This window comes from Lampetra fluviatilis, chromosome 34 (genome assembly GCF_964198595.1).
Source record: "Lampetra fluviatilis chromosome 34, kcLamFluv1.1, whole genome shotgun sequence".
Classification (NCBI taxonomy): Eukaryota; Metazoa; Chordata; class Hyperoartia; order Petromyzontiformes; family Petromyzontidae; genus Lampetra; species Lampetra fluviatilis.
In genome coordinates, this window is record NC_136308.1 from 1,072,285 (window position 1) to 1,098,239 (window position 25,955).

Consider the following 25,955-nt stretch of genomic DNA (forward strand, 5'->3'; position numbering starts at 1 on the left):
GGTTAAATGCTTTGGAAATATCACCATGACTACACAAACTGTTCTGGTGTTCATGTTCATACACCTCTTGAATATTGGCCTGCAACTTATTTGGGAAGTGATCATTCGAAAACATAAAATAAATGACAATGAACAATTCAAAAGTAAAGTCTCATTGCATTTGTGTTTGTAGTGACTGATAACGGATCAACTGTCATTTTTTTTTCTCCCAGGGAATGGCGGCGAGTCAGAAGCAGCTCGATAGCCAGGTAAAAGATGTGCCGGCGGACAAGAAGAAACAGGCGGGCAAACGGTCTGCGGTCACATCGGACAAAGACAACAAAAATCTCCTGCAGAAGCCAAAGGCCAACAACAAGGGGCAGGACAAGACGAGGCAGGGCCATAGCCTGCAAAGGCATGGGGAGGCTCAGGGCAGAGACAGGCGGCAGAGGCCTCGCTCTCTCTCCATCACGCCGGAGTCGTACAGCTCGGGCGAGGAGGACGCGCGAGACATGAAGGAGGTGGACGAGGGCGTGATGGACATGGACAGCACGTTGAGGAGCCACTCGGACGCCAGCCGCCGCGAGAGCCTGGACTCCCTGGATGAGGAGCTGGCGAGGATCCAGCGGCACGACATGGTGGAGGACAGCAGCGAGAGCACGCCATCGCCCCTGCCGTATGGCAAGGGCTTCGTGACAACGACGGCGGCGACAACGACGGCGGCGTCGACGGCAACGTCCGCAGAGGGGGTAGCGGCAGCGACAATGGCGACGGGAGCAGCAAAAGGCCAGGCCGGCCAGCAGGCCCGAGGTAAGGAGCCGGTGCAGCCTGAGGACGAGGACGAGGACTTCATCCGCAGACAGCTTCTGGAGATGAGCGCCGACGAGGGAGGCTCCGCGTCCGAGGAGGAAGAGGAGGAGGAGGACGATGACGATGTGAAAGGGCGGCCGGCGGGTGAGAGTGGAGAGAAAGCGTACAAGAAGAAAGACGTGGAGAAGGGGAACGAAGCAAAGTTTGGGCAGTATCAGGATACAGGTGGTTTGGGCTTAGCTGGGAGCCCCGGTGACGATGTGTTTTTCGACAAAGAGCCAGAGCTGGAGATGGAAAGTTTGACGGACACGGCGGAGGACCGGTCTCAGGGCGACGGCTCGTCGAGCTACCCGGCGGCTTCGAGCATGACACCAGGCAGTGGCACGTCACCCTCTGTGTCCTCTCTGGAGGAGGACAGTGACGGCAGCCCCAGCCGCAGGCGCAAACCCGAAGAGGTGAAGAAGCAGCGGAAACCCAAGCACCACTCGCACGGCCCGCAGCTGCCGACCATCGAAGACTCGTCGGAAGAAGACGAGCTGCGGGAGGAGGAGGAGCTCCTCAAGGAGCAGGAGAAGCTGCGGGAGCAGGAGCTACAGCAGCGGAAGAACCTGGGCCGCAAGTCGAAGCGCGACAAGGAGGAGCTGAGGGCGCAGAGGAGGCGGCGCTCCAGGGCATCTCCCAGCAACCTTTCTCCGATTGAGGATGCATCGCCTACCGAGGAGCTGAGGCAGGCGGCTGAGATGGAGGAGCTGCACCGCTCCTCGTGCTCTGAGTACTCGCCCAGCATTGAGTCCGAGCCAGAGGGCTTCGAGGTTTACACGGAGAAGCTCTACAAACTGCAACAGGAGTTCAACATGCTCACAGCTCAGTCCCTGAGCAATGTGAGCGGCCAGGACGGGATGGAGCCCGGCAGGCTTCAACGAGAGGACACATCGGACAAGCTCCTGCGCAGCGCCGAAGAGGTCTATGAGGAGATGATGAGGAAGGCCCGGCTTCTGCAGAGCCAGCATTCGGGCCACCAGGAGTTTACGCAAGGCATGGACAACAGCCAGTGCGACGATCCGTCGCAGCAGACCGACCTGGCCGACAGTGGTCAGGACTCGCTCTACAGCATGGACGAGGACATGGAGAGGGGATCTCACGGGTGGCAGTCGGTGGGGCCATCCAAGAGCTCCAATGAGATATACGACGAGATCTCCCAGCGTCTGCAGGAGCTGCAGCAGAACAACCGGTCATACAGCACAACGTCGCTCAAGCTGGAGCTGCGCAGCAAAGAAGAAATTGACAGCGGCAACATCTCGGCGAGTTACTCGGACACCGCCCTGGTGTCTAAGCAGGACAAGAAGCTGCTGGATGCGGACGCTGCTTACGATGAGCTCATGAAGAGGCACCAAGAGATGCTCACTCCAGGGACGAGCCCCACGCAGCCGTCCTCCCCGATGACCCCGCCTCACCAAATAGAGCACACAGCAATCTGTTTTCCCACACAGATTATTTACAACAACCAGAGTGTGCCGGCCGTTCAGATCACACAGCACTTCTCGACAGACGATGACGGTGCTGCAGGTCCGGCGGCGGCGGCGGCGATTAATCAACCGGGCAGAGCAGCCACGTCAGCTTCGGGGTCATCGTCATCGTCATCGTCGTACGTGAGGCCTTCTCAGAGCTTGTCTGGTGCGATGACAAAACAAACATCTGTGGATTCTGCAACGGCGCAAGGCTCAGCGCTGTCGTCGACGCAGACTGCCGGAGGGGTTCCGGTGACGAAGGCTTCAGCGTCGGTCACGCCCTCCGCACGCCTCACCAGGCAGCAGAGCCTGCAGGGTAAACAGAGCGGGTTTGCAGCTGACGCTAAGAAACAAGGAGTGTCGTCGCTGCAGCGATCCAGCTCCGTCACGTCCGATGCTTACGAGTCGACTTCTCGTGCTGCGGCAGGATCCGGAAATCTGATGCAGCAAGGTCAGAGGGGTAGTGTCGGTGCCAGGCAAGGAGGGCATTCCAGCTGTGGACCGGGCACTTCTGTCAAAAATGCCGGCATCTCGATGGTGAACAGAACATCGCAGACGGGCATTGGCCCCAGCGCCAACATGAAACACGCGCAGACAAGCACAACTCCCGTCGGCACCAGCGTCATGGATCTGAGATCTTCCACGATGCTCGCCAAGCACGTTATGACCGACGGTGGGATGGATTTAACTTCTTTCAGTGGGGAAGGGAGGCGGTATTCCCTCCCGAGCGAGGACTCCATCAGGCACGTCGTCTCGTCGGGCGTAATGAATCTGAGCGCCGTGAGCTCGGATCAGCCGCAGCCAGTCACCGTGTTCAACCCGGCCACTCACACTTCCGGAGCTTACAGCGCCGTGTCGCAGCCCCCGCCATACCAGCCGGGCGACGGCACGGTGCACAAGCCACTCGACCTGGTGTCTAGCTGCCCCTCTCGCAGCTCGGTCGCGGTGGACGCGACGCGAGCACTGCCCAAGTCAATGACTGCCACCGCCGTCCAGACAGACAACGATGACGATGAGGAGGAGGACGAGGAGGAGGAGGCCATCCAGACTCCACAGCGGCGCATGCGGCGCTCCATCTCACACGGGGAAGGCCACCACCACCACCACTGCGGCGGTGGTGGTGCGAAGCCACACGACACGGTCGTCACCATGGACGATTCGGTGAACCGGGCCGTGACGAGGCTCGCGAGCAGGGACGTGGCCACGGACCCCGTGGACCTGACCGGCGGCCGGGAGGAGAGGCGTGCCGTGTGCTGCGACGTCGTCTACAAGTTTCCTTTCATGAAGTCGGCCAAGAAGGAGAGGTCATCTCCGGGCGTTCCCATCACGCCTCCGCCCCATCACCGGTTCGACCCGACTCACTACTACTACCCCGAGATTCCACCATCGCCGATGAATCCCAACTTCGTGCTGAGCCCGATGAAGTCTTCGTTTTCGGATACAAACCTCGCTGACATAGGGATGTTCTCCTACCGTAGTAGGAACAACACGGAGTTCGATGGCAACGGCTCCGTGGTCGACCTGACATCCAGGAAAGGGATGCAGCGGAAGCCCGAAGGAGGCGACTTGAGATACGACAGTATGTACGGGTCATCATCGGACCTCCGGTGGAACCAGGAGGAGCAGGACTACTACATGAGGCCCATGAGACGTTACAACTCTGACCTCAACATATCAAAGCTGGACCCAGAGTTTGACTACTATGGCAGAAATCTGTACAACGTGAGGCAGGCCAATGCGGGCTCCTGGCAGTCCACCGCAGACACGATCAGGGAAATCAACAAACTGTGCTCTGAGCTCAATGCCCTGCAGCAGGAGTGGACGGCATACAGCGACCAGAGAGAAACTGTGCAGTTCGGCATGAGCCAGGCCAGCGCCATGCCCACGTTCGCCTCTCGCCCCCAGCAAAACGTGCCCATGGGCATGAAGGTCAATCAGCCGTTCAGCGGTCAACTGAGCCAAATGATGCCGAGACCTCAGCTGGGACAATTGCCATACACACTGCACGGCCAGTCGCTGCATGGCCAGTATTCGGACACGGTCAGTAAGCAGCTGGGCCTCTCGGGCTCATTCAGGACGCCCGGCGGACTGCTGTACTCGACCATAACGACGCCAATCTTGTCCACACTGCCCATCACCACGCAGCCATCCTCCATCATGCCGTCGCCCTACAAGGACAACTATAGGCCCACCACGTTCACGCCGGCGCCGCTGGGGCCACTAAACCCACGCTACCCGCTCAACCGCTTCCCGGCGCCCGCATATCCGAGGCCAGTGGGGATGCCGATGCCTCGGCAGGTGCTGCCGCCGCTGGCGTACCCCATGAGGGTCACGCAGGCCGAGCGGCCCGTGGGCAGCGTCACCAGGATGGAGTCGGCGCCGCTCATCAACAAAGCCGGCGCCGTGGCGCAAATGAGGCCCCCGCAGCCGGCCGCCACCGTGCCGCCTCAGTTCCACCAGGGCAGCGCGATGAGCGGCAGCCTTAGCTACTCGCAGCCGGCAGACAAGCCGCAGGCAGGTCAGCAAGTGCCATCCTGCACGTACCAGATGGTGGGCGAGCAGGCAGCGGCCTTCACGAAGCAGCAGGTGCAGCCCATCCCTCTCATCAAGGGGGTGGCCGTGACGGCACACCAGCCCGTTACGTCAGTGGTGCCCGTGATGCACAAGGGCATCTCCGACCCCGGCCTCAACTTGACTGTGGTGGCTGAGAAGGCGATGCCGCCAGCGTCCGAGCGTGGGGAGCAGGCGATGGCCGTCCACGCCGCGGCACCTCCGATCCCGGCGGTGCCACAAGTGGCAAAGGTGGACGAAGGGAATAAGTGGAAGGAGAGTGAGGAGGTTAAAGTGGTGGCGCGGAGTGTGGAGGAGGAGGGGGAGAGGCGGCTGAGGGAGGAAGAAGCGAGGAAGAAGGCGGAGGATGAGGAGCGGAGAAAGAGGGAGCAAGAGTTTCAAAGGATGCGGGAAATCGAAGAGGCACGGAGGAGGAACGAGGAGGAACAGAGGCGGCTGCGGGAAGCGGAAGAAGCGCGGCGGAGGGAGCAGGAGCAGATTCAGAAGAAGCACATGGAGCAGCAGCTGCTGATCCAGCAAGAGATCCTAGAGATCGAGAAGCTCAAGCAGAAGAGGATCCATGAAGAGCTTGAGCGCGACCGCTTGGAGATGAAGCAGCGCCTCGATCAGGAGAAAAGGCTCATGGAGCAGGAGCTGCAGGACTTGCAGAAGATGAAGCAGCACATCTTCCAGCAGCAGCAGGAGGAGCGGCAGGCGCAGATGTCGCTGCAGCAGGAGCAGATGGCTCAGCAGCGGATGCAGATAGAGAAGATCCAGCAGCTACAGCAGCAGCTTCAGCAGCAGCTCCAGGAGCAAAAGGTCAGACAGGTCGGCCCTGTGACGTTCGCTCATGACCCGGCGGCCGGAAGGTGGACACCGCAGATGGTCCAGGAGATGGAAGCTCAGGGCATCGCGAGCAGCCACTATTGGCACGGAGCTCCCCACGCAATGACGTCCGAAAAAGAGAAGGCCGCCAGAGGCCAGGGAGAGGGAATCCCTCATCAGCAACACCCGCGTCACCCCATGGCCATGTCAACGTCGGACGCACCAATCAAGGATGGCGGTTACAGGGGCAGGAAGGTGGTGAGACGGCGGAGTTCCATTTCGGGCCCGAGGGTCTCCTATGACGAGGACGACGACGACAGGGACGTGGGCGCGCCGTCCTTGTTCAGGGGGGCGAGGAGGTCCAAGATGGACAGCGGGGTGCAGACAGATGAAGAGGATGCGGAGCGCTGCTTCGAGGGCCGCCGGAGGAGGGCTCGCCGGAGCGTCGACTGCGGCGTGCAGACCGATGATGAGGAGGACGACTGCGGCGACGACTGGAGCCACCCGTCAAGGCGCAGGAGGCCGAGGTCAGCCAGATGTGGGGACGCCTGCGCGGAGCTTGACAAGTGCAGGCCCGCATCCAAGTCGATGTCCAGCATCGCCGTGCAGACCATCGCGCACCGCTCCGCGCAGACCGAGCCGGAAGATATTGCCAAGTGCCCGGTGGTTGCCTTCCCCACGCTGTCCCGCACCGAGATTGTGCATCACATCTCGGCGCCCGAGCGTGGCACCAAGGGTGGTAGCCTGGCCTGCCAGACCGACCTGGAGGCCTGCATGCCGTTTTCACAGCAGCAGCAAGCCGCAGGCCAGAGTGTCTACTCGAAGGGCTGCTCATACTCGACGGTAGCTCAGCAGCAACAGCAGCAGGCATCCGCGTCCTCGGTCTACAGGAAGCGACCCGCCCCGCTCGAGATCGCGTATGGAGCTGGGCAGCAGCCGCCCGACTCGTCCGGGCACCAGCAGACCTCGCCCAAATCTCCCAAGGTGCTGTACTCGCCCGTCTCCCCCATCGGACAGAGCAAGCCGGCGCCATCGCCGTTTGGCTCCTACGACAAGCAGCACAGGGCGGCGCACGTCTCCCCGCAGAAGCACGCGACGACCACGGTGGCCGCGTCGGTGTCCTCCTTGCAGTCTGCGGCCACCCCCCGCGTGGTCGTCCACCACTGCTCTGCCGACACCAAACCGCTGGAGAGCAGTGGGGCCTACCAGAGCTCCGGCCAGCAGGTATCGGCTGCTCCGCATCATCGTATTGTTACCTTAGTCTTTGGTTCTTTCGGTAAAGTCACGTAGGTAGAAAAATAATAGATCACGACGTTTCGATCGTAACACAAGCAATCGTCATCAGGTGGGACAACCACAGCAAGAAAAAAACTGCTGAAGTAGGCGAGAGATCTGACGTGGCAACTAGGTTACATAGGCCTCGGCAGTAGGGGGAGAGAGAGAAGTGGGGGGGGAAGAGGCGGGGCAGAAAGTGGACCCCGCAGCAGCACCCGGTCACCGGAGTAAAGTGGGCCACCGCAGCAGCACTGGAGAGGTCGGCTGCAGGTGGGGGAGAGAGAAGGGGGGGAGGAGGGCAGTGACCCAGTGTCCCGGGTGCTGCTGAGGGGTCCACTTTCTGCCCCGCCTCTTCCCCTACCCCCTTCTCTCGCCCCCTACTACTTTCTTGCTGTGGTTGTCCCACCTGATTACGATTGCTTGTGTTGTGATAGAAATGTCGTGATCTATTATTTTTCTACCTACGTGACTTTACCGAAAGAACCAAAGAGTATGGATTCCTGCAGTCAAGAAAGCTTCAAATCAAGATTGTTACCTTACGTTTACCCTTATTATTATTATCATCATTGTATCCTGGTTGTGGAACAGTGGTGCAGTGGTTGTTATTATAATTATAATAATGTACACCTTTCACCGCTTTGGAGGTTGCAAAGTATTGTTTAGAGATGAAAACCGAAATAATTTATAAAGGACAAAAACTTGTCAAACCTATTAACCCTAACAGTAAAGAAATATCCAGGAAGTGAAGAGGCTTGTAACAACAGATGGTGTCTCTAGGTGGGATGTGACTAGGCCATGAGACTCGTTGGTAGATGAAACACCATCGACTTCCTTCTTGACAAGCCTGTCGTGTTAAGAATTGCACGACCACCGAATGTACACGATCGTCATTGTCGTCACCCATCGTTATCCCGCAGGACAAAACTCAGCAGAGCCCTTCGTTGGCACGGAAGGTGAAGAGGACGCTGCCCAACCCGCCGCCCGAGGAGGCCGTCCCCACGTCTGCCCAGCTCCTGGCCTCAATGGGGCGCAGCCTGTCGGGCCAGATCACGCCCATGCAACGTGACAAGCTGCTCAAGGAGATCAACAAGGAGCTGGAGCTCGTGGAGAAGGAGTCAGTGAAGCTGCGGCAGAAGCAGGCCGAGCTGGACGAGGAGGAGAAGGAGATCGACGCCAAGCTCAAGAACCTGGAGCAGGGTGTCCTGCGCAAGCCGGATGGCCCTGGCAAGGAGGCCGCGCCTGCCAGCACAAGCGCGTGGGCGAGCATCGTCGAAGAGTCGGTCGTGGCCGAGGCCACCATCAGCAGCAGCAGCAGCATCGTCAGCTGTAGCGTAGGCGGCGGTGGTGCCGCCAGCTCTGTGAGGCTAGACGGACCCAAGACAACTCAACAACAGCTGCAGCAGCAGCAACAACAACAGCAGCATTCGAGCTATACGCTAACGAGTGCCCATTTTACGCAGCCGTCGGCTTTTATTCCGTACCAACAGCCCACCTCCCATGTGCCTCCGACGCTGTACCCGCAGCAGCCGGGCTACCAGCAGCTGAGCTACCAGCAGGTTGGGCAGTACCAGCCGCAGCCACCGCAGATGCACGGGCAGACGGCCTTCTATGGGCAGAGCGGCGTCGGCATGCCGGCTTACCAGGGCGTCGTCGCTGGCGGCGTGGGGTATTCGACGCTGCCGCACGCCTACCCGCAGCCGTTTGCGCAGCCGTACCAGGCGCAGCCGTGTGTGCAGTACCAACAGCAGCAGCAGCCAGTGGCGGCGTACGTCCAGAGCCAGCCACCCGCTCAGGCACCCGCGGTTTACCCGGCAGCCGTGGCCATGACCACGGCGCAGGCGCTGGCCGCACCGCTCGGCAAGCATCCGACCAAGCAGACCAACTTGGCCGACCTGGAGCCCAAACTGATGACCAACTACGAGGTGGTGCCAGGGATGCCGCTGCTGGCGACGTCGGTGGCGGCGTCTTCGTCGTCGTCCGCGGTGGACCCCGCGGCGGGAGGAGGGGCCGGGCGCTACGAGCAGGCCGAGCTGAGGCTTCCGGGTGACGAGAAGGGCAGCCCCGCGTCCAACGTGTCGGCCGAGTCGTTCTACTCCGACCTGGAGCAGAGCATCCCAAGGAACTACGTGATGATCGATGACATCAGTGAGCTGACAAAGGCCTCGGCGTCCGGTGCCAGTTCGCTCGCCGGGGGTGGCCGGGACGGAGGAACCTCCTCGCAGGTGAAGGGCGAGCGTCAGAAGTTCACGTATGAGAAGCGGCGGGCGGACGCCGCCCCCGCTGCTTCCGAGCGACAGAAGCTGCCGCAGCAGTCGTTGTCGCCGTCGCCGTACGACCGCACGGTTGACGCTCCGGCCGCCTCTTCCATCTCCTCCCAGCTGTACTCGTACGACAAGGACGTGGAGCCTCTGCCGGGAGATCCCTACGAGCAGCAGAAGTGTACGAAAAACCACCACCATCATCACCAACGGTCGAAGAACAATGACGACTACGGCCCGACGACCTCCTCCTACGGCTACGATGACAGCGACTACAAGCAGTCGGCTAGGCGCTCCGACAAGCACGGCTCGAGCCGCAACTCGTCGCACAAGCAGGTCTCGCCGTCCTTCTCCTCGGCAGTCATGTCCAAGCGCGGCAAACACAAGAAGCAGAGCGCCGAGCAGAAAATGTCGACATTTTCTCCCATCGAGGAGTCCAACGATGGGGAGGCCGACTACGCCTACTACGGCGGTGGTGGCGGTGGTGGCGGCGGTGGCAGCGGCGTGTCGTCGGGCTCCAAAGGCTCGGTGTCTTCGCGCGCTCGCAAGCTGCAAGACGACATCACCTACGGCCTCAAGAAGAACATCAGCGACCAGCAGAAGTACGGCGGCGTCTCCTCCTCGCGCAGCAGGAGCCACGGCGACCCCGACAAGTACTACGGCGGTGAGGGCCGTTCGCAGCACTCGTCGCACGCCGCCGAGCCGTACTCCTCGTACGCCCCCCCACAGGGGCCCAAGCCGTCGTGCAAGGGTGGCAACCGGGGCTACGGCGGCAAGTACGAGTCGGACGACGGGCCCTACGCGCCGTACGGTGGCGCGGGCGTCGGTGGCGGCGGGCCGTCGCGGTCGCGCTACTCGGATGCGCCTCACGTGTCATCGTCCCACTCGCGCTCCAAGTCGGGCGGCGTGGGCAAGGGCCGCTCGTGCGGGCCGGCCCAGACCTCGGAGGAGGAGGTGGTGGTGCGCAAGCCGTCGCGCGCCGCGGGGCCGCCGTACGCTCCGCCGTCGGTGGCGGCCGCCGTGGCGCGAGATTCATTTGGGTCGAGCCACTCGCTGCCCGAGGTGCAGAGGCACGGCAAGCCCGAGGCGCGGCCCCAGCGCGGCTACGAGCGCGACGCCGTCTTCATGCCCGACGACGCGCAGCACGCCATGTCCGACAGTGAAGGTGGGTTTTTATTCCCTCCAGGCACCCATCCTCATCTAGTCTATATTTACATCGAGCCGCTTACACAATGGCAACACGGAATGGAACGATGTAGATGGCAGGGTTATGCTGTAAGGAGTGAGGGATGAGTGACAGCGATAGAGGGGTACTTGGGAATCACGAATGGAGAAGAGGTGAGGCTTTAAGAGAGGAACGGAAGGAGGTTAAGGAGGGGGAATGCATCATGTACAGGGGAAGTTTATTTCCAGCGAAGGAGAAGGACCGAACAATGGGATTGCTGCTCGAGTGGGATGATCGTGATGCTGGAATTGCAATCCAGAGGCTGCCGGTTCGATTCAACCATTACCATGCAGCTGTTGAAACAAAGTATCGTCTGCCACAAATGAGCGAGGATATACGTTCAAATATATTCTGAGCACCGAGCGCAGTGATTTTAAATGTTTTGTATTATAATATCAGGGATGTTGCCGGAGTTTAATGGTTAGAACGCTGGATTTGCAATCCAGAGATCGTCGGTCCGGCCTGCTGGCATGACAGTTAAAACAGCGATGCAATGTACAATGACAGCACAACGTCCACATATCCAATTCACTGCGGGAGACTAAGGCAAAGGCGGATGTGTGAAAAGGTCGGATAAGTGAACATCTATACACAATGACAATTACACTGTGCACAAACATCGCACTGGGTGTGGGTGGTTATTTGGCCAAGGCAGAGACGTGACGGTCGAACATGTGGGATTGTACTGTGATTGGGTCTCTCTCCCCTCTCAAGTCGAGCTTCCAAGGCTGTAGCACAGTGTACTGGATGGTAGAATCTTTCATTACATGGCACAACGGATCGCCGGGGTTTGTTTATTTGAGACACATTCTCAGTATTCTCGTGTCGTCTTCATGTTGATAAATTGGGAGAGTCGCGAGCCTTAGAACACTTTGTTGGTGCTTTGAGTGGCAGATTTGTGCCGGAAAGGCGCAATGTGTTTGAGCAAAAATAAAATGTACTTGACTATGTTGTATTACACGAATTGCTATGAAATTCAACATCTAAGACTTTTGATGTTTGAACACAACCATACTTGTTTAATTGCCATTTTGTTGTCCGCTCTGTCATGTCGACGCAATACGTGATGAATGATTGCCGTGATCTCACGCTTTCTGTTGCCCTGATTGTGCGCGCGATATTTGTTATTAATGGTTTTTTTCATCGGCTCGTCCAACATTGATTTTATTTTTTACTTCACGAACAACATTTCTGGGTGATATTTCCCGACCACAATTGAGCCATCGGCAGTTGTAAGTTTTCCCAACTTTAAGAGTACTTAAAGTATATGTATAAATACCCAATCCATTGAGATGGACCATTGACACAAAGTGGTTGCTAGCGAGCAGCTGTTGATGCTCAGCAGCAACAAACAGAATTCTGGTAGAGCGAGCACACCTCGCACTTCACCACTTTTAAATCTCCCAATGATATATATATATATATATTTTTATACGTGGTGCATTGAGAGAGCATCTCAATAAATACATGAGGGCGTTAGGCCCGCAGACATCCCACGACTCTCAATGTTGGGCCTCAGTGCATGTAGTGCTTAGAAGGCGGCGCGTGCAGTACATTGTTGTTAATCGACCTGTTCTTGCATGCATTTGGATTAAAGAGTGGCATTTGCCTTTCGAAGCATACCACCTGCGGGGCGAGGAAACGGACTGGTTCGAGAAGCCCCCGGAGCTGGCCCATCAAGAGCCAGTGGTGGCCGCCCTCCCTAAGCCACAGACGAGCGATAAACCCATCAAAGTTGGCCATGAATCAAAGGCGCCTCCCGCTAGCAGCGTTGCCAAGGTAAGCGGTCGCGCGAGGGGCGCCTCGTGCCGTGAGCTGTGACGGCTGTTTTAACGCTCGGACACGGTGGGCAAGGTAGGCACCAGAGGCGCCCCGGTTGCCAAGGGCACTTGCGAGCAGCGGGAGCTTCGGTCAGGATGGTAACCGCGGCCTTGCTATGCCGCAGTGTCACGTGATGGTGCCACGCACGTGTTGGTTCCTCGGTTGTGGCGCTCTCAATTGTCAGTCACTGCCGGCGCGTTAGATTACGTTACGAACCGTCAGGTACCGTACAGTGTTCCAGCTGAATCAATTGCGAAACAAATCACATGTAGACATTGTAGCAGTTTTTTTTGTCTATCTGTGCATTTGCTCTCTGTTCATCCTCAGCCCTTGTGTTTTTTCAGCGGTTTGTCCAATTGTCTTAACATTCACCCAACTGCCTTTCAGTCCGTCTGTTTATTTTGCTCATATGTCCATCTGTTTATTTGTGTCTGCATCTGTCTGACCTCTTTCCTTTAATGTAATTTTCCTTCAATTTGTCCAATTTCTTTATTTTCAGAAATGATTTCATTCAATCATCTGCCCATATGCTGCTCCACCCATCTACTTGCTCAGCTCTTCATCTTTTCATGTCTTTCGATTAATTAGTCTGTCCAATCAGTCATCTTTCATTTATTTTTCTCATCGATCCATTTAAATAACCCATACAATTGTCTCCGTATCCTTTCATCTGTATTCCATTTGTCTGCATGTCATTTGGACTCTTTGTTGATCTACCTATTTTTCGATGTGTCTTTCCATTCGATTGTCCATTCACTTATCCGTTTATGCTTTTTGCCTTTTCATCCATCCAGCTGTCTGCTCACACTTAAAAGAGCTGCACAGCCACATTGCGTGGCACTGACGTCATGTGGCACATCAAATAAATGGCAGCTGAAGTTGTAATCAGAATTACATATTACAGAGCAAGAATAAAAAAAGCTGACCTGGAAAGCTCTGTCCCAAGTCTACACAGCGTGGCCTACATGACATTACAGACATTCTGAACAGACAGAAACTCCCAATAAAGGACAAGGATAAATGGTAATTAATTAAGCTGCTTTTAAGTATTAACAAATATTACCTGTGCAACAATTGTCAAATGAACACTAATAATGGACCAGTTTAACAGGAGCCATTGGAGAGCTTAGATTTAGGGACACGGTAGCGTGATCTTGACTACCTCGCCTGGTATACAGGAGGTTGTGGGTTCGATCCCGACCCTGATGCCTGCTGTATATTTAGAGTTTGCATGTTCTGCCTGTGGTCGCGTGGATTGTTCTCCGGGTCCTCCGGTTTTTACCTCTACATTTAGAAACGTGGCTCTAGATTATGTGATTGCTATAAATGTCCACATAATACGCCACTTAGTTGAGCTATCATTTATGATTGCCAGGTCGCTTTTGAAAAAGGAGCTTTTTAAAATCAAAAAGGAGCTTTGTAAAATCAAACTAGTTATAATGTCGTGGGTGGTGTGTGCTTTCTCTGTGGATCGCTGCCACGCTTTCACGTCCGCATCTCGCTTCTCAGCCTCCCTGTCCCCCACTCCATTATCGCCAGCGAGGCGATTCATTAAAGCCGTGTCCGCCTCGGGTAGCCGGGCGGCTCGGAGGTCAGAGCTCTGAGCCGGAAGCCCCCAAGACCCTGAGTGACTTAGCTGGGTTGCAATGCGTTAATAATGCTTCTCAGAGTGTATTGGACGACTCTATAAATAAAAGATATTACATTTGACTTGCTACTTAATTTGGCTACATGTGAATATAATATACATAACGGAATGTAATGTAATGTATGTAATGTAATGTCTCAGATTGCGGTTTTTAGCTGAGGGGACCCCCCTTCCCCCCCATTATATGGCAGTTGTCCCTGTGACAATATTCCAAACTCTAATCTCATAGCAGCGTGTGTTGTAAAGTGTGGTAAAGTGTTGTAAAGTGTGCGCCCGAACGTGTTGACATAAAAGACGCTGCATGTTCGGTTTTTCACGAGTTGGATGAACTAAATAATTAAATAAAAACCATTCCCAGCCGTTAGCGCGAAATTCAAATCGCACTATTTTTCTCGTGCCGTGATGTCGATCGCGGGGCTAAAAATACGATTGGGAGAAAGAGGACCAAAACATGTCTCTAGCCCTGCCGACCAACTGATGCGCAGACCGTTGTGACCAGCCACGGCATCCACAAACCACCATCGGCCGATTATTTTCGTGATGTTTTATCTCATCCATGTTTCCCACTTGGCCAAATAAGTTGCATTTAGAGATATCTAGTTTCCAGTGCTTCTTTATTTTGCATTGGCTGGGTCGTGTCACCTGTCATTCCCTTCCCCGCATGCCCAACTTGTTCACGTTTGGCAGGATAGAGGGGTTTAAACAGTCACGGCTCAGGCTATAGAAGAGACGGGCTAGAGAAGAGACGGGCTGGAGTGGTACAGGAGGACTTGGGGCTGAATGGAATGGCTGATGACTGGTGCCAGCAGCCTCAAGATTAGCCTTTGTAGGCGAGGCTCCTTCAAGATGCTACTGGGCACTTCTCAGCAGCCATCCTCTAGTCGCGATGCTCACAGTGCACAATGGGGAATATGGATGCTGCATCTGCCAGGCAGCTGATGATTTGCACTAACCCAAATCAGTAACCGGGATGTGAACCTGCAAACTGCTAACCACAGCTGCTACTCAGCTACATCGTTATCGAATGGCAATAACATCACACTCCTACAATTACCTAAACTGCAATTAGGCCGGGAGATTAACAATATTTTTAGCAGTGTATCGCAAGAGGGCTGGAACATAAATGTATTATTATTAATAGGGCAGTGTTAATAACATACTTGGTGACTTTGCCATTTAACTGTCAAGTCCGTGTTTTCATTGTATTTGTGAATAATTAACACGGTAGGTTACTAACAACCGCCCTGCGTTGTGAATGTCTCCCGTGTGGTTCAGCCACTGAGCTCTCAGATGGCCGTGACCCCCCAACCCATCCCGACCCCTCAGCCCGTCCCGGCCCCACAGCCGACGCAGCTCCCACATCAAGAGGCTCCCCGTAACCGGCCCATAATCCAGCCCGTGCCCAAGATGACCACAGTGACAGGTAATGCGCCGACTTGGCATCCGCGTGCGGGTGTGGGTGTGTGTGGCCGTGCTGGTAGTGTGGCGGTTAGCACGCGGCCCTATGAACCTAGCGACACGAGTTCGATTCCCGCTCACGGTCAACACCAGTGACGATTATATGAACCGGTCCTGGGCCTCCCTTAGGTCGACTCAGCCTCAAATGAGTACCTGGTGTGGTGCGTAAACATCGGGCGTTGTGCTGGCCACCCACCCCCCAGTGTGCCGTGCCGGCCTTCATAGGTACTCGCTAACAGCACTTGCCCCCTGCAGTCTGTTAAGGCTACACGGATGATCTTTGTCTTAGTTTTTTACGTGAGTGGGGAGTGGTAGTGTAGCGGTTAGCGCGTTGCACCCCAAACCTGGCGACCCTGAACCCGGCGACCCGAGCTCGATTCCCGCTCGCGGCCAATATCGGTGTCGATTATCTTGAACCGGTCCTGGGCCTCCCCTAGGTCGACTTAGCCTCAACTGGTGCAGTGTGTACACATCTTAGCAAGATTACAGCATTACACGAAGCTGCGTTGGAGTTAACGTGCGGTGAATTATGCGGTGTGTGTGTAAAGGCACTTGGCAACGCAACACACGGATGCTGGCGACGATGGGCCGAGTTCTCCCGTTGACCGAAATTTGAACTTTTGCAGCCTCCTAGTTGTGAATCGAGCAGCCTGGCGGCAGCAGCACCCGGCCAGATGTGTAATGTGAGTGGTGTCGGCGATGAATACAATTTCACATTGATTGTATTTCTCTTCCGTTTGTCCACCGTCCGCTTGGGCAGGCAACGGTATAGGAGCCAAGGCGGCACCGCCCGCCATGGGTAAGGACGGTGGCACCGCCAAGGATCCAGAAATCGGAGCCTACATCAATAAGATCATCCCGGGAGCGGCGGCGGAGCAGGCTGGCAAGCTGGGCGACGGTGAGCCGATGAACGTCGGCGGCAGCGTCATACGCGCTGTTCTAAAGCAAAGCGATCTGCGTGGCGGCGGCCTTCGTGGCCTGCAGGGGCCGGTGTGCCTGTAGCCTTTGTTCAAGGTCCTGGCCTGGGGGCGTCTCGCTGGGGCGATGCCAACGTGAGGGCACGGAGCCAGCGCCGCTCAGGGCTTTCCACCCACGGACTTGTTCAAATGTTCTCGTAGACAGCTGGTCTGAGCGGCATCAGCACAGTCACAAGATGAATGAACAAAACTAAACTGGAAAGAGCCAACGACGTTTCAGAGTCAAAGTGTCGCCCTGCTTTAACGAAAACGTGGGATGGCACTCGTCCGAGTTGGTGTCCCTGAGGCAATGGAGACAATTCTACATTCCCATGGTGGAGGCCAGGCAAACATCAGCGGAGGATAGGGCAGTGAGTGACATCATACATTGTGGGGGGTTTTGTAGCTGAGGACTTTCTGAAATTACTATCTGTAGCTTTTCAAATGTGCTGAATCCATATCTGACATCCGATTCTCATTCACTCCACATATTGCATTACTTTTGGTAGAGTGTCATTCATAACAGGGTCCAACAGTCAATCATACATCCGGTGAGAAATGCTTTAGAACATTGCACGTATGCACATTGTATACAGCGAATGCATTTTGTCATTCCTTTCATGTCGCGTTTGACAGCGAGTCAACAATTTTCAAAACTATGCACATGCTCTCGGTGTGGAAACTGCCAACACAAATAATTGGCAATGATTCACTTCACTGGCAGGAGAAATATGAATGATGTATTTACATTTCAATCGTACATATACAATATGCATAAGCTCTGTCACTAGGCAGCAAGCCAGGAGTTGATTCATATTTAGTGAAGTGTTGGTGAATGTTGTGATAATTCCAATGTATTTGATATCTTGCACATTGACCTCTAAGGTATCCAGTGCATGTGGAGGATTATGGAAAGTACATGCCGGGATAGAGTAGGAAAATTGGATCGGATAGCTTGGAATAGATTTCGGAAGAAACATTTGTCTGGAAAAGCATTTGGTCGAAAAGTATTGCTGGTTTGTAGGAGAGTAGGTTGTCGTGGGTGAGGAATGTGTGCAGCACAGATGAGGGCTGGTTACAACGAGTGGCGTGGGGTGGCACAGATGAGGCATGACATGGCACCTAGAGATGGGTGACCAAGGTGGAAGACCTAAAACCAGATGGTGGGAGACTCTTAAGAACATACATTCAAGGTCAGGTGTGACAGGAGAAAGTGACAGATGATCTGAACAAGCGGAATTTCTCTATACATCTCACATTGTTTTGGAGAATGGGGTGTGGGTGGCTAACGCTCGGATTTCGTGCGTGCCTTCCAAACTGCTGGGTTCCGAGGTGTCCCATGAGATGCCAGTGCAGTAAGTCTGCCACCGAGTTGTCCATGCAGATTTCGAGCTCTTTACCCCGATTATACTCTGCGTTTTCAAAACACATTGAAGAAACGGCCTAAGATCTTAATGCGTATGTAAAGGTAAAGGTGCATGCCTGCAATTGCTTGCCCAAGTCACTGTGTTCGCAAGCGCCTCCACGAGAAGGAGCTCTCGAGATCCCCTCTAGAGGCTATTCTGGCCGACTTTCCCTTGCAGGCCAGATATCCTATAAGAATCACATCGGAAAAAAAATTGAAAATCGCATCAAAGCCAAACAATAGACAGTTTTAGAGTCTTATTTTAAGCTCGTGGGTTTTCTGGCCTGCATGATGTGCCCTTTGATGGGGTTTCCTCGTCATTTTAAAAGTTTCATTATTATTGGCATGAGCCGAGATCATTGTCCCCCCATATTGTGGAAGTGGGGACTCCACATATTCGGATCCCAGAGGCAGACTTTGCACCAGTGAACGTAGGCGGCTGTAGTTTACCGACGAGTCCTAATAATGATGAAACTGGCCTCCAGTGGTCTCTCCACGTGTCAGTGCTGCTTCTGCTGCTGCTGTCAGTTGGTCAGATCTGCTAAAATGCATTTCGAAGGGACCTTCGACAAGAGGACCAGAATGCACCTCATCAGGAACAGCTGATGGTCTTTTTGCAATAATGAGGTGGGAGGAGCAGCCACAACTTTGACGCACCACTTGCCACCTTCCGGTCGACTAACAATGCCGTACCCATTTGTACGGCTGGGTTCCAGTGGAGTTGGGGCATTTAAGACTTTTCCCCATGGCTTTCAACTACCTCATCAGGAAATCGATCAAACCGGCGACCTCTTGGATTGCAAGTCCAGTGTGTGCCCTCTTTGATGCAGTACAGGCATCATCTCCATTAATCGACTACATTCCTTTAGGAAAGAGTCTCGGGACACGGTGAATCTTTGTTAGAAAAATAAAAGAGGTTTTATTTCATAAGCGTGCCCCCAAGGTCATCTTAAATAATACATGTAGGTAGCGCCTTCTCTCCTGGCACATCTTAAGCCACCCTTGGTCGCTTTTATATTCCATATCCATTTATTTAGCGAGCCCGGTTTCAAAATGCAGACATCTCGCGCAAGCATGAAAACAATATATATTTATTTTTCAAAGCATAGAAACGAATGCAATCACAGAGCCCTAGGGACAAACACTCGTGATTTCTTACGCACGACAGAGCACCTCAAAATAGCCACTGCTGCCATTCCTGATCCTTCCTCCTCACCCTGCCACTTGCGCTCACAATTCACGTTCTTAGCCTCGCTCTTAAGTCTCACTCCCCCTCCCCCCCGTCCAGCATCTTCAATCTTGTCCCCGCTCCGTAACGAGATAATGCTCTAACAAGCTGCCATCTGCAGCGCGCTTTTTAATAATGCAGCAGGCTCCTGGGCCATTAGTGAAGAGTCCCGGCTCTGATTTTGTGTCTCTCGTGCAGATGCACTTGTGCGGTTTTACGTCTGGTTATGAGAGCAGAGGAAAATGCGTCACGTTTAAATCACCGTTATCGTTTGGCGTTGTCTACACACTGCTGGATAAAAGCCTTTGCCATGAACCAATCCCATCACTCGGTCCAGGGGCTTGTCGTTCTCGCTCTCGGGTCTCTCTCGTGGATGCGACACGGGCTCGCGCTCGTTTCTTTACGTGCCGCTTGTTTTTTAGGCTTCGATATTTGTCATAAAGTCATTGAACAATTTTAATCTTGTGATCGAGGCACATCGCAGCTTCATTCGAGCTGTTATAACGATAATAATATCAGAACAATTTATAACGTGCCCTTTGTCACGACAAGGCATTTTCAGTCGCAACTCCGGAGGCTCCGCGGAGCCAGGCTCAGGGTGTCGTCTCCACCATGCCCGACTTGAACAGATAAGCGGTCTGCAACTGTCTTTTTTATGATAATATATTTTTTCTTATTAAACATGAGGTCGATACAAAGCCAAGTGGCCACGGGGCAGGGGAAAGGGAAGGTGGTTGGGCTCACTGCCCTCCTACTCACATAGGGGCAACGTTTGTGATCTTGGTATTTTTCAGGGGACAGGGAGATGAGGCAAATGGGAGGATCCTCAGCTGTCTCTGGAAAGTGGTGGTGGACTAGCTGCTGCTGTGTGTGTGTACATGGATTTGGCCAACACCAGTGACGATTATCTGAACCGGTCCTGGGCCTCCCCTAGGTCGACTCGGCCTCAAATTAGTACCTGGTGCGGTGGGTAAAAATATCGCCACTGGAGAGACAAAGGCGGCTGGCCACCCACCCCCTTGTTAGTCGTTATCGCCTTCATAGGTGCTCGCGAACAGCACTTAACTCAACAGTCTGTTTAGGCTATACGGGGGATTTTTGTCTTTTGTGTGAGTGGGATGCAATTCTACAATGATTGGAGCAGCCCTGGAAAGATGGCGCTTGGCCAGGACAGTTTTCGTGTGCTGCTGAGACATGAACCATCTCTGTGCTGCTGAGACATGAACCATCTCTGTGTCGCTCAACTCGCTTTCTGAAGCGACCTGGCCACAAACGATAGCTCAATGAAGTGGCTTGTGCGGAAATGTATCGCAGCCAAATACTCTAAACGCGTGATGTTGATTCTAAATGTAGAGGAAACATGCACACTCCATATATACAGGCGTTAGGGTCAGGATTGCATCCACGACCTCTTATATACCAGGCGAGGTAGTTAACATCTCACCACTACGGTGGTAGTCCACCAACATTTTCTGTGTTATATTTTCCATCGCCACTGGACATTGGATGTTTGGCGTGGGCTTTAATGTGCAGAACAGCATGCCGACGGACGTACAAAACCTGTATCACGAACATCCTGAGAATAGGTTTTCCCCTTTTTTCTGGCAACAAAACAGGTGTTAAGATGCTAAAACACCAAACTGAAACCTTTTACAAGGAATAATGTCTGCATTAACCACGATACTTGTGGTCAGAATGAATCTACATCGCCAGAAAACACATTCCTGCGGAGGGAGCTGGTAGGAACGTTGGGTTGCTCGGTCAATTGCCAGGGTCAACGGCGGCGTGGTGTATTCCGCAAATATACCCGACTGTGAGGGCGGGCACAAGCCGGCGTGAGTAGATTAAACGTTGAGTTTTATAAGGGCACCACGGGGTGACCAGCCCCTCCCGACCCAGCTACACCCCTCCCACCCCCCACCCAGCCCCTCCCAACCCTCCCCACCCAGCCCCCCACCCAGCCCCACCCTCCCCACTCAGCCCCTCCCCACCCTCCCCTCCCCACCCAGCCCCTCCCTGCACGACGGACACAATAATCCCCTGTAGGCTGGTGTAACCAGGAGGTTCCTACCAGTAAAAGGGGAAAACCTATTCTCATATTTTGGTAATGGCAGAGGAGGTCCCATGATGTGAACATCCTCTTGTCATCTCAGAACTCATCGAGCCTGCTGCTGTACTACCCACTGTAAAAGGTGACACTCTGCTCATAGATGTCCTGCAATTTCTAATTGATCTGCTGGACTTTGACCTGAGAGTTTTAATGAATACAAGATTGTGCCATCCATGTTTTAAGTTTGTACATTATTCCACTGCTTAGCTTCAGCATTTTACTTTAAGTGGCAATTACATTTTTAACTCGTGCTTTGTGCGATTCTCCAAAACCCATAATGAATGCTTGTATTCCTTCATAAGGTCTAATATTGTAGCTATATACAATTGTGCCGCAAATCAATTTTTTTAATGAAACTCGCAGCCACAATATTGGGTTGGGTCTGCATGGAGAATGAGTAATGAGTTGGTGCAAGCCTCTTAATTCATTTTTGAAATTCTACATTCCCATGGTATGAACCAGTCGATCCACTGTATGAAATCTGCAGCTTTTGCTGCCTTCCCGCAAAGTGGTGCTCATATTATTGACCTCAGAGGGATGATGGGTTAAGTTAACTCCCCACACCTCTGATTAGCATGGTTGGCTACGTATGGTGCGAAAGAAGTTCAACATACACACATACAACCTAAGTGTAATGCTCTAACTGTAGCACCACTTAGCCAAATTTGAAACGTAGCCGTAGAATTGCAGCCTTTGTTAATAACGTTCAGTGTGAATATCCACCAGTGCAAATAAACACAGTGGGCGCGCTCCCAACAACAGCGATCGGGGAATTGGACGGGGAGCTGTAATGCGTCTAGCTATGAATACAAATGTTGATTTTATGGAATGAATAATTAAAATGCAAATTTGCTTTCCGTGATACTCGTGTAAAAAGACGCCTTCACTAAGCGGCGAGACGTCGATACTCTACTACGCTCGCACCCTCGGTATTCCACGCACGGCGCGCACACTCCACTTTCATCTCGGCGTGTTGACGGCACAATGAGTGCGGAACAACCATCAGAATGTGATGCATGCCGGCACCTTTCCTTGCGCACGGGGCGTGTTTTGCTGAGGCGCGCGCCTGTAGCAGAGGTGCCTTTAAAAGGCGGGAGGGGGGTTGGCGGATCAGGCGCACGGCTGCTTGTGCGAGGCACCTACGAGAAGCTCCGTGCGACGAAGTTGGGATAGGAAGCGGCTCTTCGCGCTTTAATGGTGGCTCGCGCGCTGCGTGGTGAACCCGGCGACACCCCAGTTCGATCCTGGCCGGTAGTGAGTGACATCGGAAGCCTCCCTCCCTTTTCACAAACCCGCATTTGACGAGAGTGGTGAAGTATGGTCTAAACAATTGCCACGACTGACGTGTCGTTGGGAGGCCACGATCCATTGGTGGATTGAGAGTGGCTGGAATTCATACGATTTTACTTTTACGAATAATACTTTACAGCTGCTCTCAGTTCCACTGCTGGACCAAGCCCTGCTTGTTGTGGTGTGTCAGTCTTGTGGGTTGCTTGACCACATTTAATTGCACGAGTTCCCTATGGCCTGATGCAGTGGGGACCCAAGAGCAGCTGCAGACATCTTCCACCGCTGACGTTAGCCGAGGCGTGGCATCAAACTCCGGACTCCGGCCCGGGTTGGTCGCGCAGCGGGGCTGAACCACTGGCGCTGCTGCCACTCCAGCTCGATTCGTGCGAGACTCAATGTATGTCAGCGTTGCACACGTTGATTAGGACGATGCTCCGAACAACGCCGATCCCATTGGGCTGCGCCGCAGACCTCCGCGGCAGTATTCACGCTTCACGGGCGAGGACATTACTGTGCTTGGGGAGGACGCGTGGCGAGGCGTCCTGGCCTGGCCTCTCCAGGCACCTCCCGGTATTCACTTTGTCAGGTCAGTGGTCTCCAGAGCCCTCGGGGATTGAAAGCGCTGACATTTTTTTTATTTAGGCTTGGAAACCCATGCAATAATGTTTCCACGAATGCCTCCTTCTGCCGAGGCTGATGTATCCTGTGTGACGCGGTGTGCCATTTATGGCTTTGTAATGTGTTATTTATTTTTTGGGATTGCAGAAATGATTTGTGCAATTTTGTGCGGCATTCACTCGCTGTCACAAAATGGAGCCGCATCGTTGTAAATTGGTTTTCCATTCACTGGACCTCAAAGGTGGAAAGATTCGTCATCGCTAAAGCACTGTTATTTAGTGGACAAGGATAAAAGTGGAAATATCTTCCCCCCCAAATGAGTCAGGATCTGTGTTCAATTATGTTTCTGGCCCCTGCGTCAGTGTTTCTAATTTTGTATTCTAATGGCAGGGACAATGCTGCTGGGTAAACGGTCGGCACACTGCACTCGCGATCCGGAGGTCATCGTTTCGATCTCGGCGCGGCGGTTGAAACAACGCTGCGAGTTTCTTGAATCCCCACATCTCTGTCCACCCAGCGGTGTCAACAGGTTCTTCACCAGAGTCAGTCGGTCAGCCGGTCGCGTGTGGAGGTGTACAGCCTGTGGGTTCCTCCGACCTCTTCTAAGGCGTCTGACCGGTGTGGATAAGTAGGCCGAATACCCTCTAGTCGAGGGCCTGTTGCTAGGAGTGGCACGAGCAACTAATTGCAGGGCTGCAACTTTACCTTTTTTCCAAAACGCATACGGTAACAGTTGCGTATATCTTGTTGGAAAATAATCCAACAACAGGCCATAAGATTTTTAATCCCGGCAAAATTCAGATTTTCACAAATTCTTCCCGGTACCAGGAATGTCTTTTGCAAACCAGCGCTGTTCTGGCCAAATGAGGATGTTTGCTAGCTTTGACTGTGTGTTTGTAGATACACTTTGTACTCAGACATGTAGTTCAATTAAGGATAGATGTGAATGTGACAATTTAAGGTGCTTATCGCCTTTTGATTGCACCTCTTTTCGGCGTGGTTGTGGTATAAGCACGGAGTGTGTTATGGGTACCTGGCGGACGCTGACCATTAAACAGTCTATTAAAACCGTGACAGTCCAAATCGTGCCCTACTCATAGCTCACGACGTAGCCAGTTAGCGTTGACACGGGTCACCGTGACAGTTCAACGCTCCCTCACTTCAGTCGCAGTGCAGTGTTACCAGGTAGCAAGTGACCGATGAAGAAGTGATTCAAATGGAGTCACTTAATTGCATCGCTGAAATTGCACGCAGTGTGAAATTGCGTAAAAGTACAAAAAGTATTTGTCTCAATTTCGGTATTGATTAACAGGTTTAATGAGTGTTGCAAATTCGACAGCAGTCTGGGTGTTTTGTATTCAGGTCAGCTTATGAGATGCACTGACACTCAAGTGTTATAATTGGCTGATTGCAACATGAATTCCCTTAGCGCTGGCTGTATACACGTGTGGCCAAATTGCTTCAGCAGCCCAATTTTGGCATCAACAAAATCCCGTTGAAAAATGAAAATGGGTGACATTTATTTCTCCACAAGACCATTTACTTACAATCAATCGCACGCACGTTTCCATGGCCGAAATCTCTTACGTCAAACTTGGTCTCCGGGTTACTGCGATAGGCAGCTGCCCTATGGAACTGCAGCAGTATTGTCGCCATCCTACATATCGCATCACATATTTCGAGTGCATGAAGGCGGCCAAGTATGGATTTCGTGAGACTGGTGGAGAGATGATGATCATGATCTTCTTCTATTTCCTCACTGATTTTGACCAGAATTCTAGAACGCACCTTCAGTCAAGAAAGTTACTCGGGTCAAATGGAAACCCTTAGAATCCTGTTCAGTATGACGAAGGATTCGTGTGTCTCTGACGCATCTGGTCGATAATCTACTGCAAACCCGCAATGTAACAATCCACCCAAAACCCGGGCTGATTCCATCGCTCCATCTCCCAGGTGGACGTCCCCTCGGATCATTCTGTTTCCTTGGCCGCTGCCTCTGCCATCATCCGGTGTTTCTGAATGCGTCAAATTACTTTTTCAGGTTTAATATTTACCTTTCGTTTTTTTGTTACGTTGAATTATTTGCCTGATAAATATCAAATTAATTGCAGCAACGCTAACTATTGTACCTCACACTCACCTGAGCAAGACGTCACTCCTCTTCCACTGTAGACATCTCTGGCAGTGTGCGACCGTGGTCACCCCCCAGAACAGACCCCGGGACACGTGGCGACTCGGTGCCCAATTCACAAACACGGAGCAGGTAGCGTCGTCATCACCACGGCGATGAAGCACCACTCCGCTACACCTGACTCAAACGTCTGGCTCGATCACTTTCATGTGAAAGAAGAATATTGCAATTGTAACTCGTTTCCAAAATGTATCACGCTCAATGGGGCATGATCAAATATTCATTGTCAATTGTGCAACAATTGACTGTATAAGGTATCAATTGCTTCCTGGCTGTAAAGATATCAGATTTGCATTATTTTCTCTATACTCAGTGTATAAACACTGACTTTTCCTGTTGCTGCTGTGTTTGGGATTGCTGAACAAGGCAGTAGCAGTTGTGCGTGCGAGATTAGACTGGCAGCCTGTAGGATTGAGGTCACCACGTGTCTCACATGGTCAATGGTGCTGCCCGAGCGGCAAATAACATTATCACTGTGTCTGCTCAAGAATGCATCACGTGATTGTGTACTTGCCCTGTACACGATATACATATATACTTACACGTGTGTGTAGTGTAGCGGTTGGCGCGCTGCGCTACAAACCCAGTGACCCGAATTCGATTCCCGCTCGCGGCCACCACCAGTGACGATTATCTGAACTGGTCTTGGGCCTCCCCCAGGTCGCCACAGCCTCCAATGAGTACGTATTTCGATATTTTATACAATAGCGTTTTTACATATTTAAATATACAGTGAACTCATTTAACCACTCCAAAACGCATTCTATCCAGCTATAACCGTAATTACCCTTACAGGCCGG

The 25,955-nt window shown here is 53.3% G+C and overlaps 1 protein-coding gene across 4 annotated transcripts in view; it reads left to right on the plus strand.

The window, feature by feature from the left end:
• The window catches only part of LOC144944271 (protein bassoon-like), a 158,618-nt gene that overhangs the window by 76,075 nt on the left and 56,588 nt on the right, over positions 1 to 25,955 (plus strand). For 3 of the 4 annotated variants that reach the window (XM_078872284.1, XM_078872285.1, XM_078872286.1), the window contains exons 5-9: positions 213 to 6,896; positions 7,865 to 10,370; positions 12,028 to 12,209; positions 15,175 to 15,322; positions 16,118 to 16,255. In XM_078872284.1, the coding sequence (XP_078728410.1) occupies positions 213 to 6,896; positions 7,865 to 10,370; positions 12,028 to 12,209; positions 15,175 to 15,322; positions 16,118 to 16,255 (9,658 nt within the window). The remainder of the gene's footprint in view (positions 1 to 212; positions 6,897 to 7,864; positions 10,371 to 12,027; positions 12,210 to 15,174; positions 15,323 to 16,117; positions 16,256 to 25,955) is intronic. The other variant, XM_078872287.1, reaches the window with a different exon arrangement.